General features: G+C 39.1%; 1 protein-coding gene across 1 annotated transcript; it reads left to right on the top strand.

Annotated features, from left to right (window-relative positions):
* The first annotated feature begins 240 nt into the window (after positions 1-240).
* On the top strand, positions 241-20,186 carry ZC3H15 (zinc finger CCCH-type containing 15). Its single transcript, XM_049773263.1, has 10 exons — positions 241-329; positions 8,128-8,229; positions 9,064-9,175; positions 9,771-9,923; positions 10,009-10,100; positions 11,495-11,677; positions 14,774-14,920; positions 15,222-15,323; positions 17,177-17,300; positions 19,386-20,186. The coding sequence occupies exons 1-10, from the start codon at positions 255-257 to the stop codon at positions 19,574-19,576; spliced, it is 1,281 nt and encodes a 426-aa protein (XP_049629220.1). The 5' UTR covers positions 241-254; the 3' UTR covers positions 19,577-20,186.
* The last annotated feature ends 290 nt before the right edge of the window (positions 20,187-20,476 follow it).

Raw genomic sequence — 20,476 nt, 5'->3', positions numbered from 1 at the left:
CACAATGCCGCGCGGCCGCGACCTGTCGCAAAAGCCGCGTTCGCGTTCGCGCGGCGAGTGAGCGGAGCGGCTGCTATTTTCCCCCGGCCGGCGGCCGTCCTCGCGCGAGACGACAGTCCGCGTCTTCGCCCACCTGCACCTCCCCTTCCTCCGGCGGGGCCGGCTTCCCTTCTCTAGACGACGGTGTCCAGCCGCTGCCTCCCCCGCACCCAGTCTGGCCGGCGGCGGCGGCGGCGTCCTCCGGGGTCTCCGCCATGCCCCCCAAGAAGCAGGCGCAGGCCGGGGGCAGCAAAAAGGCGGAGCAGAAGAAGAAGGAGAAGATCATCGAAGTGAGTAGCCGCGGCCCCGGCCCCCGCTTTGCATTTCTCTTTAGGCAGCGCCTTCCTGGACCCAGCCTGCCTGCTGCTTCGCAAGTCACGGCCGCCGCCTCTCGCCTCGTCTCCTCTCGCCATTGTGACGCGGGCGCCCCACGGCCCGGACCGGCCGCTCTGCTCCGCTCCGCTCCGCCCCGGCCGGGACACGGGTCGCTCGGCCCCGCCCGGAAGGAGTCGAGTCGCTCGTCGCCCCCACCCGGGGTCTGGGCTGCAGGATGCGGCTTCCTTCCCCGGCCGCGTGGCCGAGGGACGCGAGTCTCGACGTTCTTGCAGGAGGAGGAGGAGGAGGAGGAGGAGGAGAACCCCGCCGTCTTCTCTTCTCTTCCCCCCCCCCCCATGCATGAGCTGCCTGGGACTCTTGGGGAGGTGATGGCGGAACAAAATGAAGCCTGGGGGTGGTCGATCGCTTCCTGGGGTCGGCCGCTGTTCCCCATCTCGGCCACCACCTATGGGCGGTCCTCAGGGGAAGCTTTCCCTGAGTTTTTTTGTTTGTTTGTTTGTTTTGCTCGCAGGGAAACAAACTCACCCCCCTGGAATCGGACCCTTGCTGGGGTGCGCTGGTTTCCTTTTTTGACGCATACCCTCATTCACCTGCCCGCCTGGAGATTGATTGGGGGCGTTTGGGAAGGAGATTTTTGGAGGTGTCGTCTCTATAGTACACACGCTTCTTTGACAGCCTGGGGGAAAAACCCATTCGGTCTCTGCTGCTTGATCCTCTGGTTGATTTTTTGGGGGGGAAGGGGGGGTTTTGGGTCACACCCAGCAGCACTCAGGGGTTACTCCAGAAATCACTCCTGGCAGGCTCGAGAGACCATATGGGATGCCGGGATTCGAACCTCCGCCCTTCCGCATGCAAGCCTAACGCCTTACCTCCATGCTATCTCTCCAGCCTCCAGATTTTTTTTTTAAAGTTCTTTTAGAGCCGTAGTACAGCAGATAGGGTGGGACGGTTGCCTTGCACCAGGATCCCATCTCCAGCAAGCACCCCATAGGGTTCCCCTCGATCTTCACCAGGAGTGATCCCTGCCTGAGCTCAGAGCCATTACTTAACTCACTTGAAGCCGGGTGTGTGGCCCAGAATCCAAAAGTCATTTGAAAGTTCTAATGTAAGAAGCTGTAACTAACTGCTGTATGACAGTTCTTTTTTGCACAGTGGTGCTAGTTGAACCGCCCCCTCCTCCGGCATGTCTCCCCCTTAAAGGGAGCAGCATAGTCAGACATCAGGCTTGTGACCCCCTCGTGCTCGTGTCTGCTGTCATATTTCAGTGATATTCGGGGGCGGGATGTTTTAGGAATGGCTTTTTTTTCCCCTGGGACTTGCTTTCATCGCTGCTTATTTGTTTTGGTTTTGGTTGGTAGAACTGGCATTCTTGTTGGAAGGAATTGTGTGTGAGTTATTTTTAGTGTATCAACTGAAACTGATAGGAGCATTGATTCCTTTCCCACTGTAACAGGCTTATTGTATTCGTTTCTTTTTTCCTTTATGTTTTGCAGTCCCAGAAAACCTGATCCAAACACACATTCAACACAAGTTTGGATCTCATGATTCCATTGTTGTTGACTTTGACTTGGATAATTCTGTCTTTAACGCCTCCAGTGCACCTTAGACCTCTTGGCCCCTGGCCCCATTCTTTCATCTTTGTTTCTCCTCCTCCACTCAGTTTCTTTTCTTCTCCTCGCTATACTCTGGGGCCAAGAGTGTTCAAGACAACTCTTATTTAAACCATTGGATTTTTTCATGCAGTTAATTAAATACCACCATAAGTGATAACATTCTGTATTAATCCTTCTGGCTTACTTCGTTTAACACAGTATCTTTCAGCTCCATCCATGTTGCAGCAAATTGCATGGTTGCATTACTCCTTATAGCTATGTAGTATCCCATTGTACACATGTACCACATCTTCAAGATCCACTCGTCTGTTATTGGGCATCTAAGTTGATTAAAAAATTTAGCTATTATAGTGAGTACTGTGATGAATAGCAGTATGCATACATCCTGGTTCTTTTTTTATTTATTAAATCAAGGTGAATAACGAAGTCATTTATGATTGAGTTTCAGGACAATTTTTTTCTTTTAGGGATTGGTTTGCAATACTGTTACTAAAAGGGTATCATGCATATCACTTTACCTCCTTCTAGCCTTCAGTTCTAGTTCCACTTCCCACTGTCCTGTCCTAACCTTCCCTCCATTGTGCCAAGATTCCAATAGAATTATTTGGGGGAGGGTCACACCCGGTGACACTCAGGGGTTACTCCTGACTCGCGCTCAGAAGTTGCTTCTAGCAGGCTTGGAATCATATGGGATACCGGGGTTCGAAACAGGGTCTGGCCTGTGTTGGCTGCATGTAAGGCAAACACCTTACCACAGTGCTATCGCTCTAGCCCCCAATATAAAAAAAATTATTTGAATCATGAAGACTTGAAAAGTCATTGATGTCTTCTCCAAAGAAAAGTGCAAAATAATGAGACAGCTGAATTGTTTGACAAAAGATATTCTAACTCACAATTAAAAAGCTAGGTGCAACAATTTTGTACTCCTAAACAATAGACACAGTATTATAACTACCTAAGTCCCAATAGTTTGTTTTTATTTTAAAGCAGGGATCCTGTCCCTCAGTCCATTGGAGGGTCTGACTACAGTAAAAACAAAATTTATGAGTGAACTGTTTTTTTGTTGTTTTTTTTTTGTTTTGTTTTTGGTTTTTGGGCCACACCCGGCATTGCTCAGGGGTTACTCCTGGCTGTCTGCTCAGAAATAGCTCCTGGCAGGCACGGGGGACCATACGGGACACCGGGATTCGAACCAACCACCTTTGGTCCTGGATCGGCTGCTCATGAGTGAACTCTTATGCACACTGCATATATCTTATTTTGCAATGAAGAAACAAAACAGATACAAATACAATATGTGGCCCGCAGGCCATAGTTTGAGGACCACTGTAACAATAACTAAATAAGCTTTAGAACTTTAAAATAGTGATACTTGGTTGCCTTATCTCCTGTCCCCATTCCTGTACCTCTACTTCCATTGCTACCACCATAGGAACTACTGCAAAGCAACAAGGAGCTTTTAAGAACTCTCGGGAAAGGGAATTAAAAATGACTACTGGGGGCCGAAGTGATAGCACAGCAGTAGGGCGTTTGCCTTGCACAAAACTGACCCGGGATGGACCCAGGTTCGGTCCCCGGCATCCCATATGGTCCCCTGAGCCTGCCAGAGCACCGCCAGAAGTGGTCCAAAAACAAAAAAAGTTCTAACTTGAAATAATCATATTGAATCATATTTTCTGTATTTTCTTTCCCTCTTTAAACTCCCCCAAATTTCATTAATGTTTTTTCAGTAAATAATACCATTCTAGGGCCGGGTGGTGGCGCTAGAGATAAGGTGCCTGCCTTGCCTGCGCTAGCCTTGGTCAGACCACGGTTCCATCCCCCAGCGTCCCATATGGTCCCCCAAACCAGGAGCAACTTCTGAGCGCATAGCCAGGAGTAAACCCTGAGCGTTACAGGATGTGGCCCAAAAACAAAAACAAAAATACCATTCTGAAATGAATATGTCAAATGTAAGTTATCAACAATGGCATATACTGGGCTGGAGCAGTGGCACAGTAGTAGGGCATTCGCCTTGCATGAGGCTGCCCCAGGACGGACTTGGTTTGATCCCCTGGTGCCTTATATGTCCCCCAAGCCAGGAGTGATTTCTGAGCGCATAGCCAGAAGTAACCTCTGAGCATCACCAGGTATGGCCCCCCAAAAAATATATCACATACTTTTGTCTTTCTTAGAGTTAAAAATTTAACAAAACAAAGTTGGCTTTGAGAAATAAATTTCATTATAGAAAGGGTGAAATATCATTTTAAATATATAGCTGACAATGAATCAAAGAAACAGAACTACAGACTTAAAGGTAGCATCTAGGTGAGTCAGGGATGGAGGAGAAATGGATTCAAGGGAAAATCTTAGCAGTTGGTTACTTGATGCTAGATTAACCAATTGCAGAAGATCCTTTTGCATAGATAATAAAGACATATTATCTTGGAGTTCTATTTCTATTAACCTGTCCTTCCATCCCCTTTCTTGGGCATTTAAAAAGTGAAGGCTACTATATTATAGCAGTATTTTGCCTAAGGGATGGGGGTTATGAGTGCAAAGAGAATGGGGTTGGGGCCATACAAGACAGGGCTTGGGTGTACTTGAGTTGTTTGTTCCTTGCTGTGCCAAGAATCATATTCAAGCTGCATGTTAAGTATGTATTCAGCCCTTTGAGCCATCACCCTAGCCTAGAAAGGGTGAATTTTGAGAAAAAAAAATCTGGTGTTCTTTTAGTATACTAGGGCGATCTGAAGCTCTGTCATTCTTTTCCCAGAATTACTGGCGATTTTCTAAACTCCTTTGTATTCAGCTTCCCAAGTCTGTAGCACAACTCTTCATTTTGATCTAATTTGGGGGGATCTTTTTTTGTAAGGTCTGATGAGAAACTAAAATTTCTGGTTTCGTTTTAGCCATTATTTGGGGTTCATTGTAACCTGTCTTCATGTCTCCAGTTTCCAAAGCAAGGTTAATAAATATCCCAAATCTGGGGCCGAAAAGATAGCATGGAGTAAGGCGTTTGCCTTGCATGCAGAAGGACGGTGGTTCAAATCCCAGCATCCCATATGGTCCCCCAAGCCTGTCAGGAGCGATTTCTAAGTGTAGAGCCAGGAGGAACCCCTGAGCACTGCCAAGTGTGATCCAAAATCCAAAAAAAAAAAAAAAATAATAAATATCCCAAATTAAAACTAGTGGTAGTGGCATTAAAGTATTTAAAATACCATTTACAAATAACATAGCTACTTTAATTTAGTATTAAGTGATAGTAATTACATTTTTACAGTTAAGGAAATATTCATATCGGTTAAATAACTTGTATAAATAGGACAAGATAAAAAAAACTTGACCAATGCAGCTCACGGGTACACCAGTCTTGGGGCTGAAAACTCTGGACCAGACTGAGGATTTTCCCAATTCTACAAATTCTAGAGCCCTGGAGCATGCGGCCATATACCTCTGATTTCCACAATACTGACAGCCCAATATGGGGGAGATATATATGTATATATCCTGCCTAACCTCAGTAAACAGGAACAAAAACAGAAGGCTCAGACAGCTCAGTACATTCTCAAACACTGACTCTCATGACACAATTGTGAGATACAATGGTTTCTGCAAATTTTCTTTAACTGAAGAATGTTTTGATCATTTTTCAGCCATTTTATAATAACAAGTAATATAAATTGTTTTATGTCTGTTTCAAGGGACAGCCTGGGGTGGGACAGGTAGGAAGCTGGGGACAATAGTGAAAACAAAGTCACACTGGTGGTGGGGATTGGTGTTGGAACATTGAATGCCCAAATCAACTTATGAACAACTTTGCATACCATGTGTTTAAATAAAGTTTTGAAAATAAATAACTTTTCCAGGATTACTATCATTAACATAGGAAACTGATTTAGGATTCCAACCCAGGGAGTCTGGCTCATCAGTCTTTACCACTAATCACTGTGCATGTTCCCACTATGTAAACACAAGATAAAGGGGTTAGAATTAAAGTTTCCCGACAAATAGAGATGTAGGGGCCAAAGTGATAGTACAGCTAGTAGGATGCTTGCCTTGTACCTGGCCGACCAGGATTTAATCCCTGTCATTACATAAGGTTCCCTGAGTGCAAAGGAAGGAATAGGCCCTGAAGGGGTTGTGGAAACAAGCAAAAATGGTAATTTGGGATTTCAATGGTCTGGTGTCAACTCATACTCCTAAATTGCTCCCATTGTACTGAAGTGGGGTGCAACGCAATGCTGGGGAATTGGGCCCACTGTCTTAAATATGCAAGGCATGTACTATAGAGCACTTGGATTATTTTCCTTGCTCAGACTGGAACTCGCTTTTACTCTTCTGTATTGAGCTTATATAGATGCTGTTGTATATGACCTTGGTTTATATTTTGGGATGTGCAATACTTCTTGAGACCTGCAGTGCGGTGCCTAGGATACTCAGTCCATTCCTATGGTGCTGGCAACTGTCAAAGCCAGATATAGTAGTGGTCAGGGCCTCTAGAGCTGCACCCATATATGCTGGGGGAGCAGGTAGGGATATGGCAAAGTTGAGTGGACCATATGTCGGGAATCTAATCTGGCTCAGGCACACACCAGGCAAGAAACCTCACTGATAAGGTAGCTACTAGACTTTAATCTAGGTCCTAAACTTTAATCTAGGGTTCTCTTCCACCCCACTAGAGATTTTTTGGTCTTTAAAACAAAATATAGGACATTTCACACCTGGTGGCTGCACCATAATCATCTCTCCTATATCACATTACCTTTGTTCCTCTTTTCTTCAAATGGAATTGTGTTAAATTCTTTTCTGTAAAAATGGGCCGGAGAGATGGCATGGAGGAAAGGTGTTTGCCTTTCATGTAGAAGAATGGTGGTTCGAATCCCGGCATTCCATATGGTCCCCCGAGCCTGCTAGGAGCGATTTCTGAGCATAGAGCCAGGAGCACTGCCGGGTATGACCCAAAAACCAAAAAAAAAAATTTGAAAAAACACCCATCAAGGGCCGGGCGGTGGCGCTGGAGGTAAGGTGCCTGCCTTACCTGCGCGCTAGCCTTGGACGGACCGTGGTTCGATCCCCCGGTGTCCCATATGGTCCCCCAAGCCAGGAGCGACTTCTGAGTGCATAGCCAGGAGTAACCTCTGAGCGTCACCGGGTGTGGCCCAAAAACCAAAAAAAACAAAAAAACAACAAAAAAACACCCATCAAAAGTTCAATACAGAATTCAAAACGAAGTAGATATTTTTTTCTTCACAGAATTCTGGAAAAGTCTTAACAGTGCAATACACAGTAGCTAATAGAAAAAGCAAGTGGTGGGCCAGAGCGGTAGTGCAAGCAGTAAGGCATCTGCCTTGCCCGCCCTAGCCTAGGATGGACCGTGATTTGATCCCCAGGCATCCCATATGGCACCCCGAGCCAGGAATGATTTCTGAGCACATAGCCAGGAGTAACCCCTGAGCATCACTGGGTGTGACCTAAAAACCACAAAAAAAGAAAAAGAAAAGTAAGTGGTTAGAAGTGTACATTTGGCCGGGCGGTGGCTCTAGAGGTAAGGTGCCTGCCTTGCCTTCGCTAGCCTTGGATGGACCGCGGTTCGATCCCCCGGTGTCCCATATGGTCCCCCAAGCCAGGAGCGACTTCTGAGCGCATAACCAGGAGTAACCCCTGAGCGTCACCGGGTGTGGCCCAAAAACCAAAAAAAAAAAAAAACAGTGTACATTTAAGTGCTGTTTTTCTACCCTTCAGCCAAATATTTATTCCAACAAATAAAAGAGAGAAGGAAAGGAAATCATGATGCTTTAAGCTTAATTTACAAAGGAGGTAAGATGGATTGTAAAAATGCGAACTTGAAAATAAACCTCTTTTCTTATAACCAGATGAACTGCACTCCCAGTTAGGTGATCCTTTTCTTTTTTCTTTTCTCTTTTTTTTTGGGGGGTGGGGCACACCCATTGATGCTCAGGGGTTACTCTGGCTATGCTCTTGTGGGACCATATGGAACGCCAGGATCGAACCACAGTTGTCTTAGGTTAGTGCGAGCAAGGCAAACGCCCTATCGCTTGTGACACCACTCCAGCTTCCTAAACGATCCTTTTCTACCAGACTGCATGTACATTGTTGTGTATATATTTAAGATATTTTTATGTTCTTTCTCATTCAGGACAAAACTTTTGGTTTAAAGAATAAGAAAGGAGCAAAGCAACAGAAGTTTATCAAGGCTGTCACTCATCAGGTTAAGTTTGGTCAACAAAATCCTCGTCAGGTAACTTTTTCACTTGGGTGTTATACAGCATCTGTTAACAAATAATATGTTATTATATAGTATTTTAAAATTGAACCATACTCTCAAACTCTCAACCTAAAACTCAGACATTTCTCCAAGCCATCTTGATACAGCTCAGTTATTTTTATGGCTGCATGCTGTTTTACAGTAACTAATGCCTTATAGCAGTCTTTTTAGCTAGTGCAGTAATACTTCCCTCCAAAGATACTTCTCTCCTTTATTTCTCTGCTTATTCTTAGACATTAACTGTGAATTTGAAATTTTTTAATTCAGTAACAGTTTATTCTTAAAAATTTAGCCCTCTATTCAGTTTTTGGACCAAGCATCCACAAAATATAAGGCAAGTGCCTTACCCCTTTACTGTAATATCTCCAAGCCCAATACTATATTTTCATAACTTACTATATTCCTGAACTTTTATTTGTAAATATGAGGTACCTGATAGCATGTTTGTCAGTAGAAATAAGCGGCTGTCCTGTCAAAGCAGAACAGTTCAAGATATACAGTTTATGAGACCCATGTCCATGTTAGTGTTACCTAGTAAACAAAAAAGTCTGAGTTAGTATATTTATGTTTTCATCTTAAATGTTTACGAGATTGGAAGTTTCTTTTTTTACTAGTTTAATGACAGTATATGTATACTGAGAGACCATTGTAAATTGATGTTGATTTAAGGGGTATAGGGGTGTTTGTGCACAAATCAAAGACATTTCTTTGCTATATTTGTGATGTTATAAATACATTGTTTATATATATAGTTTAAGCAATTTTACTATAAATCAAATTTACATGTTATATCTGGGAATGTTATAGGTAGCACAAAGTGAAGCCGAGAAAAAATTAAAGAAAGATGATAAAAAGAAAGAATTACAAGAACTAAATGAACTATTTAAACCAGTAGTTGCTGCTCAAAAAATAAGTAAAGGTAAACTTTGACTTGTATAAGTGTTGTCTTTTCCAGATGCAATTTATAAAACTCTTTGTTATGTTTTTTGAGATTATAAACCCATTATAACTATTATTGAAGTCATTTTCTTTTTGTCAAGGTAATTACCATTGTCTTTCTTTTGGTTCCTCTTATGCCAACTCTATATTTGTACTACTATAACACTATTAGCTTATTACTTACAGGAAAGGTTGAGATTTGGTGTGTCTGCTTGTTCATTTATAATATCTAATCTTTGGTGGTAGCTGAGATAGACCTAAGGATGTGCTAGACTCTTGGCAATATGCCTAGTATTTCTCTTTGCCTCATGTCTCATTAACTTAAGCTAAACAGGTGACTAGAATATCCAATATTTATATTTGGTTTCCCATCTCCAGCTTTTTAATGTAAGAATAAACAAAACTCGATATACAATGTTACCCCCGAAACTTAAATAGTTTAGGAATCACATCTAGTAGTAGTTTTCTAAAATCAAAGAATGAAGTTAACAAAGGTAATTATATCTCAATAGATATGAAATGAATCTTGGTGTATGGTAGATTGTAATACAAAAATTGTATGACATTTAACCTAGGTGCGGATCCCAAGTCTGTGGTATGTGCATTCTTTAAACAAGGACAGTGTACTAAAGGAGATAAGTGTAAGTTCTCTCATGACTTGACTCTGGAGAGAAAGTGTGAAAAGCGAAGTGTTTACATTGATGCAAGAGATGAAGAACTTGAGAAAGGTATTTAAAAAAATATGCCTATGTGATTGGTTTGTTGAAATATTTTAGTCTTAATAAACATAAGAAATATTATTTTTTTGTTTAGATACAATGGATAATTGGGATGAGAAAAAACTGGAAGAAGTAGTGAACAAGAAGCACGGTGAGGCGGAAAAGAAAAAACCAAAAACTCAAATAGTATGTCCTTTTCTTGACTTGAGTTGCTGTGGTATTGATAATTAGGGAGAATCGGGCAGCAGGTATTTGCTGCTGTTCTTACTAAACTATGCTCATATATTACTATATCTTTCCGTAAAGATAAGGTGTGTAAAGCTTTGTTTTGGGAATTTGTAAGTGTTTAATATACAATTAATGTCTTAATTAGAAATGATCCTTGAAAACTATGAGACTAACGTCTTTAACATGACCTTTTTTTAAAGTGATATTTTTCAAATACAGTTAAATGGTATTATATTTAGATTTAGAATTCTACCCTTGATTTTTACACAGAATGAGGAGTAAAAAAAATAACCAATTTAAATAGCTTACTATTTTATAGTAGTGAAAAGTTTTTAATGATTTTAATTGAATTATTGTTATATATTTTGGTGGGTTTTTTTAATATTTTATTTAAACACCTTGATTACCTACATGATTGTGTTTGGGTTTCAGTCATGTAAAGAACACTACCATCACCAGTGCAACGTTCCCGTCACCAATGTCCCAAATCTCCCTCCTCCCCACCCAACCCCTGCCTGTACTCTAGACAGGCTTTCTATTTCCCTCGTACATTCTCATTATTAGGATAGTTCAAAATGTAGTTATTTCTCTTTGTAGGCGTTTTGTAGAAGTCAGGGACTCCTACCATTCCAGAATCTACCTTATTTTTCAGGATCTGCATTTGCGTGTGTGCTTTTATAGATACCACTCTACTGGAAACACTTGAAATACTTAGTTTCACATATATCTGTTTGGGGATGTGACTTAGTATCAGCATATGCCACACATGTATGAGACCCTGAGTTTAATCCCTGATGTCATAAACATAAAAAGAAATTTGTTGTGCCTTTTTCAGGGAAAACAACAGTATTAATTTGCTTTTTTTTTTTTTTTTTTTTTGTTAAAAAAATTACTCCAAAGCTTCGGTATAGTTGCATATTGGACACATTTCTATTTTAAAGGGTTACCTTTGTGGGTTTTTTAGTATCTTTATTTTCTGTCTCTCTAAGAATTTACTGTAATTTTAGGTCATTAAAATAGTATTCATATCACTATTACATGTTATTAGACTAAAAACATTGCTCTTAATTTATAACCATGTATATTTATATTTTATCACTTAATCATACTTTTCTATTGCTTTTACAAAAACTAAATTGAGACCTTTTATATAGTTAAAAAATAAGAACAGCATCAAAAATAGAAATTTTTTACAAATGATCTTTAAACAGAATTTTTCATTATAATAGATATTTTAAGGTCATGCATCTTTTTTTGTACATAATAACTATTGCCCGCTATATGAATCAGAATATCCATTTATTCTCTGTTTGCCTTAGATTGAACACCTATTCATAATGTTATTTCTGTAGGTTTGCAAGCATTTCCTTGAAGCTATTGAAAATAACAAATATGGCTGGTTTTGGGTGTGCCCAGGAGGGGGTGATAATTGCATGTATCGTCATGCACTTCCTCCTGGATTTGTATTAAAAAAAGATAAAAAGAAAGAAGAAAAAGAAGATGAAATTTCATTAGAAGATCTAATTGAAAGAGAGGTAACTAACAGTATCTTTTCTATTGTAAAATAAAAATGCTTAAAGTTGTCAGCTATACAGCTTCTTAAAGGAAAACAGTCTCCTTTCAAATCAGCAAAAAAGCAAAGATGGCAGTTGGCTCAGTAACAATAATCAGCACCCTTCACTTGTATTTACTTTTATTAATTCGGATCATGCAGACATTGAAACTTGAAATGTACTTCAAAATAGGATTTCTTGGTGAAACATTGTTATTTTCCTCTATGTCCTTTTAATATATACAACTTCTATAGTAAGAAAGTTGAATTTTGTTTAACCTATTTCCTCCTTCCTCTCTTTTACTTTTAATCAATGGAGATTTTTTTTTCTGCAGTAATTTGATAAAGCATATGAAAATCTGGAAGTCACCCTCCTACCTCACTCCTATTTCAACATTATTACTCATAACTAGGTATTTTATTCTAGGTTTATTCTAGAATATATTCTTTTTTAGGGGGTGTGGATTTTTGAGTCACAACCAGCAGGCGGCGGCTACTCCTGGCTCTGTGCTCTGAAATTGATCCTGGCAGGCACAGGGACCATATGGGATGCCGGGATTCAAACTACCATCTGTCCTGGATTGGCTGCATGCAAGGCAAACACCATACCACTGTGTTATATCTCTCCAGCTCCAAGAATATATTCTAGATTATATCCGAGATTTTTGTATTTATTCTGAGCCATAGTTGTGGCACTTGGTGTCTGAAGCCTTCACAAAATGATTTTTTCTCTTGCTGATTTTAAGATTTCTCCATATTCAGTTTTCAGCATTTTACTGTAATTTATTCATTTTTGGTCTTTGTGTTTTCTAGAGTTCATTGAGCTTTTTAGAAATACTTCTAAAACTAAGTTAACTTTTTTCAGCTAACTTATCATTTTTATTTCATTTTATTTCTCCCCTTTGTTCTCTATAGTTTCTATCTATGAGAATGTTAGGATTATTAATGTTGCCCATGTTTCTTGAATGTTGTTTTTTTTTATTTTTTGCCTGTTTATCTTGCAGTCTACTTCTCTTATAATCAACTATTTCTTTCTCCTACATGTTCAAATCTGATACTAAGTTTTTTTAGTGAATTTTTTATTTTGCTTTGTTTTGGGGGAGTTTAGGAATTACTCCTAGCTCTAGGAATTATTCCTGGTGATGCTTGAAGGACCTTGAGGGATGCTGGGGATCCACCTCAGGTCCCACATGCAAAGCAAATGCCCTTCCCTTGTACTATCTTTCCAGGCTCCATTTTAAGTTGTAATTCATATGCTTTGTTATTCTAGAATTCCTCTTTGGTTTTGTTTTATAAATTTGTCTCTTTTTAAGTTGATATTTTTTACTTAATGCAGCAATGTATTATCATACTTTCACTTTTTTAGTAAATATTTTTGTGCACATTTATATTGAGTACTATGAGAAAAATTAAAAATATCTAAAGCAGTATTTGTTGTTACATTTTAATATTTGCCACTTGGGGGCAGTAGCATACTACTGTTATTAGTATGTTAACAGTCTTAATTTATTTTACTTTGATAAATTTTACTTTGATGACATTTATTAAATAAAAGTTTGTTTTGGTTTTGGGGCTCACCCAACAGTGCTCTGCAGTTAATCCTTGGCAGACTTGGAGGACCAAGTAGGATGCCAGGGATCAAACCCAGGTAGATTGTCTCCAAGGCAAATGACTTACCTGTTGTACTACCTCTCTGGCCCCTAAAGAAAAGTTATGACCTTACACAGAGTCACATTAACTTTTTTTTAAATTCTTGTATGTATAGAAAATATAGAGGCCATAATAAATAAAGTCAGATAGAGCTAAATTTAGGATTACGAAACAATTTTTGAAGCACCAGCCACTGATTTATCAAATTATTTCCAAAGATGGACTTCCTGTCCACAGATAGCTTAGTTGGCTGAGCACATACTTTTTATTTTACACACACACACACACACACACACACACACAGACACACAATTTCCAAAGATGGATGTCCTGTCCACAGATAGCTTAGTTGGCTGAACATATACTTTTCATTTTAGAAGCCCTAGGTCAAGTCCCTAACCACCAGGAGTGAACACACACACACACACACACACACACACACACACACACACACACACACACTTAACTGTGCTTGCTGATAAATTAATCTTATTAAACTAAATAAATCTTCAGCTAATCTCTGTAGCCTAACAAAAATTTTATTCTGTACATTAATGGGAAGATTGAGTAAAAGACACAGCCTCTGGGAGTAACAAAAATGATGAGATTATCAGAAATGCTAGATTTACCACCACATATTTAGCACTATCTTTTTTGCATTATCTTGGATAATCACATCTTAATGCTAAAATTCTTTATTCACTTGTTCTATAATAGACATATTTCTTGGTGTTCACCCAGGAAGTAAAATATACTATTACAGAAATGGTTTTAGATAGACTTGTTTGTGTCCTAGTTCTAACATGTTAATTCTTAACCTTTAGTAAATTGCCTGTGACTATCTTTGCTTATTTGTGGATTCAATGTTAAAAAGTACATATACGGGCTCGGAGAGATAGCATAGCGGTGTTTGCCCTGCAAGCAGCCGATCCATCCAGGACCAAAGGTGGTTGGTTCGAATCCTGGTGTCCCATATGGTCCCCCGTGCCTGCCAGGAGCTATTTCTGAGCAGACAGCCAGGAGTAACCCCTGAGCACCGCTGGATGTGGCCAAAAACAAACAAACAAACAAACAAAAAAGTATATATACCATTTAGTACTAAATGCCCAGTGTTCAGTAACATTATTTTTCCGTGACTTGATTTTTAGCTCCAAGTAGCACTTCAGTGGTTTGTTTGATCTTTTTTTATATTTGTTGTTTAATTTAACCTTGAATCTGTTTCTGATCTCTTTGTAGTGTCAAAATGAATCTTGGATGTCACTATGGTGCTTTTCATATTTATCAATTGACTTAGTAAAGATAATTTTGACCATATAAAATGAAAGCCAGTTTATGATACAATAGACAAAGCAGGAAATTAATTGTATTAAGAGTCAATTGAAGGTTACTACTATGGGTAACTTTTGGAGAAAACTTTTTATCTTTTCAGCGTTCTGCCCTAGGACCAAATGTTACTAAAATCACTCTAGAATCTTTCCTTGCGTGGAAAAAAAGGAAAAGACAAGAAAAAATTGATAAACTTGAGCAAGATATGGAGAGAAGGAAAGCAGACTTCAAAGCAGGAAAAGCACTAGTGGTATGTTGCAAGCTTTTATTAATAATTTTTTCATTTAATAATCTGTCGTGCTGTGAGTGGGAAGTTATGAGATGAACTCTGGGAACATTGATGGATTGGCATTGGTAGTGGAATCGATTGGTCCTGAAACATTGTATGTCTAAAACTCAACTGAATAATTTTATAAATCACAATACTTTAAATAAAAAATTAATTTGTGTCATGTCAAATGTTACCTTTGTTTAATCAGATGTAGGTCTAAAACCATTGACCTAGAAATGGGAATTTTGTCTTTAGTAGTTTCATTTATATATCTAAATAGATCAGTGGTCGTGAAGTATTTGAATTTCGTCCTGAACTGGTTGATGATGATGATGAGGAAGCAGATGATACCCGCTATACCCAGGGAACCGGTGGTGATGAGGTAAGAGGAATCTTTGGCTCATCTTGTGTTGGTTGAAAGCATCAATAGAGAATGATTGTAGAAGCAGCGTAGTTAAGAAAACCACCTCCGGGCCTGGAGAGATAGCACAATGGTGTTTGCCTTGCAAGGAGCCGATCCAGGACCTAAGGTGGTTGGTTCGAATCCTGGTGTCCCATATGGACCCCTGTGCCTGCCAGGAGCTATTTCTGATAGACAGCCAGGAGTAACCCCTGAGCACCTCCGGGTGTGGCCCAAAAACCAAAAGAGAAAAGAAAAGAAAAGAAAAGAAAAAAGAAAAGAAAAGAAAGCCACCTCCTGGTACCGGAGAGATAGCATGGAGGTAAGGTGTTCGCCTTTCATGCAGAAGGTAATTGGTTCGAATCCCAGCATCCCATATGATCCCCCAAGTATGCCAGGAGCGATTTCTGAGCGCTGCTGGGTGTGACCCAAAAAAGAAAACCAAAACCAAAAAGAAAAGAAAAAGAAAACCACCTCCAGCTGTCAGTTTAGGTCTGGGCTTTATCTTGGAAAATTATGTGCCTTGTAGCCTTCCACCTTCATCTGTAATATGGGCATTAGTAGTCTCTACATCTCAAGGTGATTGCGAGCATTAAATGCATAAATACACATGAATTTTCAACAGAACTTAGGGCATAGTCAAGTAAATACTGTATATATTCACTGCAAAAAAGAAGAAAATAGTAGGAGGTAGGGGAGGATTATTTTATACTAGAAAAGTCATGGGATAGCAACACTAAAAAGTGTTGAGCCAGAGACAACAGAATCATTTGTTTGTACACACTTTAGTAAAGGTAGAAATTTTATTTTGTATTTTTATTTTGGGTGATAGACATTGGAAAGAGAGTTTGCACCACATGTAGAGGTAAGGGCTTACTCCTGGCTCTTTCTGTGCTAAGGAATCACTCCTAGTGGTGCTCAGTAGACCATATGCAGTACTGGAGATTTACACTGTGGTGTACAGTATGCAAAGCAAGCACCTTACCTCCTGTATTAATCTTTCCAGACCTATTAGTATCTTCTGTTTGTTTTGGTTTGGGAGCCATATCCAAAGGTGCTCAGGACTAACTCCTCACTCTGTGCTCACTGGTTACCCCTGTCCGCTTAAGGGAACATATGAGATGCCTAGGATTGAACAGGAGTTGACCATATTCAAAACAAATACACTACCCACTATACAATTGCTCCAGCCTCTGCATCTTTTTATGATAAAATTGTAACTTCGATTGTTGAGTTGCAAAGCAAAGATATTATTTTATGTGTAGAAAGCGGTTTCAAATAAGGCATTGCTATTGGTGGGGGCAATTATTTTTTAAAAGTGAAATTGCAGGGGCCGGGCGGTGGCGCAAGAGGTAAGGTGCCTGCCTTGCCTGCGCTAGCCTTGGACGGACCGCGGTTCGATCCCCCGGTGTCCCATATGGTCCCCCAAGCCAGGAGCAACTTCTGAGCGCATAGCCAGGAGTAACCCCTGAGCGTCAACGGGTGTGGCCCAAAAACCAAAAAAAAAAAAAAAAAAGTGAAATTGCTTTTGGGGATCAAAGCAATAGCACAGAAGGGCTTGCATGCGACTGACCCAGGACCGACCTGGGTTCCATCTCTGGCGGGTATCCCATATGGTCCCCCAAGCTAGGAGCGATTTCTGAGCACATAGCCAGGAGTAATCCCTGAGCATCACTGGGTGTGGCCCAAAAACAAAAAAAAAAGTGAAATTGCTTTTGGTAGTATTGATTGTTTTCACTTAGCATTAGCACTTTGTCTCATTAAAGTGTTAAAGGCAGGGGGAAGTAATTTTTTAAAAATTGTTCTTACTAAGTAACAACTTTATGTTTTTACAGGTTGATGATTCAGTGAACGTAAATGACATAGATTTAAGCCTGTATATACCAAGAGATGTAGATGAGACGGGTATTACTGTAGCAAGTCTTGAAAGATTTAGCACATATATATCAGAAAAAGATGGTAAGTATGTGAATTTGTGTGTAAATCTAAGAGCTAGGATTTTGACTGGCTGGTGTGTAAATCTAAGAGCTAGGATTTTGTCCTACTGGTACTAAGTTAAAAGTAGGAAACTTAGATACTTACATTATCAGACTAATAACAGTTACTAGTAACTAGTAACTGTGATTTGGAGGTATTTAAAAGTCAAGGGTTACTGCATTGAAGACGTTAACTGAAACTAGTAAGGAACAAGTTTGGAGTTGTAGCTGATTGGTTAAATTTGGAAACTTAAGAGCTTGAAGGGTTTTGGTTATTGAAAGTGACATAACCCTCTTTCCCATTCAGTCTATGTGAAATCATGACCCACCACTTAAGCTGGTACCTATGATATTCTGTAAACACTTGAAAAGAGTTAGGCTTGGAAGTCATCTGCTTTGATAGTTGAATGCAAATGAATTTGACAATATGTAGGATGAGAACATTCTAGAATGCTGAACCAGAACAATGAGTTTGAGGGCTATTCCTCTTCAGGACTGCTCCTAGTGATGCCTGAGAGACTGTTAGGTTCCAAGACTCCAATCTGAGCTTAGCATAAAATGCATTCTGCTCATTGCACTGTCTTCATGTTTCAGAAGTTTTTGGTTTTATTTTTATTTTTAAAAAAAGACAAACTTAAGTAAAGCACTGAGGAGGTAAGGGAAAAGTTAACAAAAATTATTTCCCAAAAATCAGGTAGAATGTCAGTGGCAAATATTCTCTAGTAACAAATTTGAAAAGTTGTTTTAGATATTATAGATCCCAGTTTTAATCAGGACTGCTATGATAATAAGAAAGAAAAATTAGTACAGATTGCTTACTATTAAGAAACTATTTAAGGGAGTCGTATGTTCATGGGAAGGTTTTTAGAAAATGAGAAATCTCTCAATAGACCAATAGATCCTTTGATCTAGAAGTAGAAATTTGGATCTAGGTAAGAGAGAATAAACAAAAGTTGGCTGGGGTATATAAGTTGTGTGGTTGGTGAAATAGCATAGCTAATACGGTGCTTGCTTTGCACAGTCAACCCAAGTTTAAATTCCCACCTGGAATAATCGATCCCTGAGCACAGAGCCAGGAGTAAACCCTGGACACCATCCAAAGGCAGGGGCGGGGGGGGGGGGGGATGGGGGGTGGGGGGGGAGTATAAACTATAACTTGAAAAACTAGCCTAATTTCCTGAGGTGAGATTGCTTCAGATTCATTGCTTAATTAATGCTTATAAATGTTTTACAAATATATTTTATCTTTTTAGAATCAGGGCTTTGGTAGTGATACATAAAATTGCAAATAATTAAGAGATTATAATACCCAAGACTTTGTCATGAGATGTTTGAAATAATTAAGCTATTAATGTCTATGTAAATGTAAATTTCTTTGATAAGTGAAGTTGTATTTTTATGTTCTGAATTATTTATAGCCTGTTAAGGAAAAATACTAGCTGTATAGTCAGTTCTTGGTTCCTTTTTATCATATTTGATAACAAGATAAAATGTTTCTAGATTCTCACTCATTTGCAACACTGATTCTTAATTATTTGCAAAACCAAAAGCATTACATTTTTATAATTAGCCATTTAGTCAAAATACATGATAATTCAACTGTGCAAAATTTTAATTGCTATATAGTTAACGTTTAATTGCTTTTCACATAGCACAAAGTTATATATAAGGCCGAAGTGACAGTATTTACAGTGGGTAGGGCACTTGCCTTGCATGCCGCTGAGCCAGGTTCGATCCCTGGTACCACATCTGATCTCCTGTGCCTGTCTGTAGAGATCCCTGAATACAGAATCTGAGCACCAGTAGGGATGACCCCAAAACAAACAAAGTTGTATATGATAAATCTTATTCACAAATGTATGAGATATCCAACAGTCAAGAATATGATAATTAGCTTTTACATTAAATATAGATCATTGGTACAATGCTTTTTACTTAAAACATAAGGTCATGGAGTAATTTCAGAAAGATTTATGGAAAGGCAAAAATAGAAATGAAGTATCAGTTTGTCAATTTCTAGTGGAATAGTGTTGTTTCTAGGCCTTATTGATTTCTTGTTTGTTTTTAGAAAACAAATTAAGTGAAGCATCCGGTGGTAGGGCTGAAAATGGTGAAAGAAGTGATTTGGAAGAGGACAATGAAGGGGAGGAACAGGAAAATGGAGTCATTGATGCTGTTCCTGTTGATGAAAATCTTTTTACTGGCGAAGATTTGGATGAACTAGAAGAAGAATTAAACACACTTGACTTAGAAGAATGACACAAAACAAATTGATAAAAAGAATTAAGTCAGCTCAGCATGAGTTGAAATGGACATTAATTTTTTTTCACCTAGAATTCTTCAACAGGATGTTTATTTTCCATGCTGATTCTGGAGGACTTACTTTCCTCCAAAAAGGATATTCCTGCATCTTGTCTTCTGACTTGGGCTACATCTCATAGTAAGTTCAGAGTAGTTCACGATAAATTGGAAATATAATGGATCATAACAGAAAATGATTGTTGTAAAATGTTCATTCATCTAGGAAGTGTAATTGCTTTTCCAGTTCTTGATTTACATTGGGCATGTGTTACAAGAAAAACATAAATTTGAAATTAGATACCCTACATTTACTAGTTTTTAATAAGTGATTTCATTTGTGTTTATATGTTTAAAGGGATGCTTAAAATAGGAGTACTATACTTCATAAAAAGAACTGCATAAGCAGATTCAGTATTACGCATCTTTGGACAGCTTAGATGGACATTTAAAATGAAACTTCTTTAATGATAGGATCAGCAACGATGCCCTTTGTTAAATTGTTTTAAACTTTTCCCTCTTTTTTGCCAATAAAGTTGTAAATAAAGACCATCATACATTAAAATCTAAACATGGGCCTTTTTTTTTTTTTGAGGTTTTTCTGTGAAAGTTTTTTAGCATTTAAGTGTTGTGGAGTTCCATGGCATGTGATAGTGATTATTAATATCTGATCATTCTTTCCAAAAGAATGTAAAGGAATCTATTAGAGAAAACTTGGCTTGAAAGCTTCCTTTAGCATTGAGATCCCTGAAACATTTTGCTACTGACATACATTTGCTAATGACATGTAATACTAGTAATACCTTTATTGTTTTTAGTAAATGTATTTTAAGATCTTAATACAGTGCTGCTGCTTTTCTT

The sequence above is a fragment of the Suncus etruscus genome, chromosome 5 (assembly GCF_024139225.1).
Source record: "Suncus etruscus isolate mSunEtr1 chromosome 5, mSunEtr1.pri.cur, whole genome shotgun sequence".
Taxonomy (NCBI): Eukaryota; Metazoa; Chordata; class Mammalia; order Eulipotyphla; family Soricidae; genus Suncus; species Suncus etruscus.
This window is presented reverse-complemented; position numbering and strand designations above follow the sequence as displayed.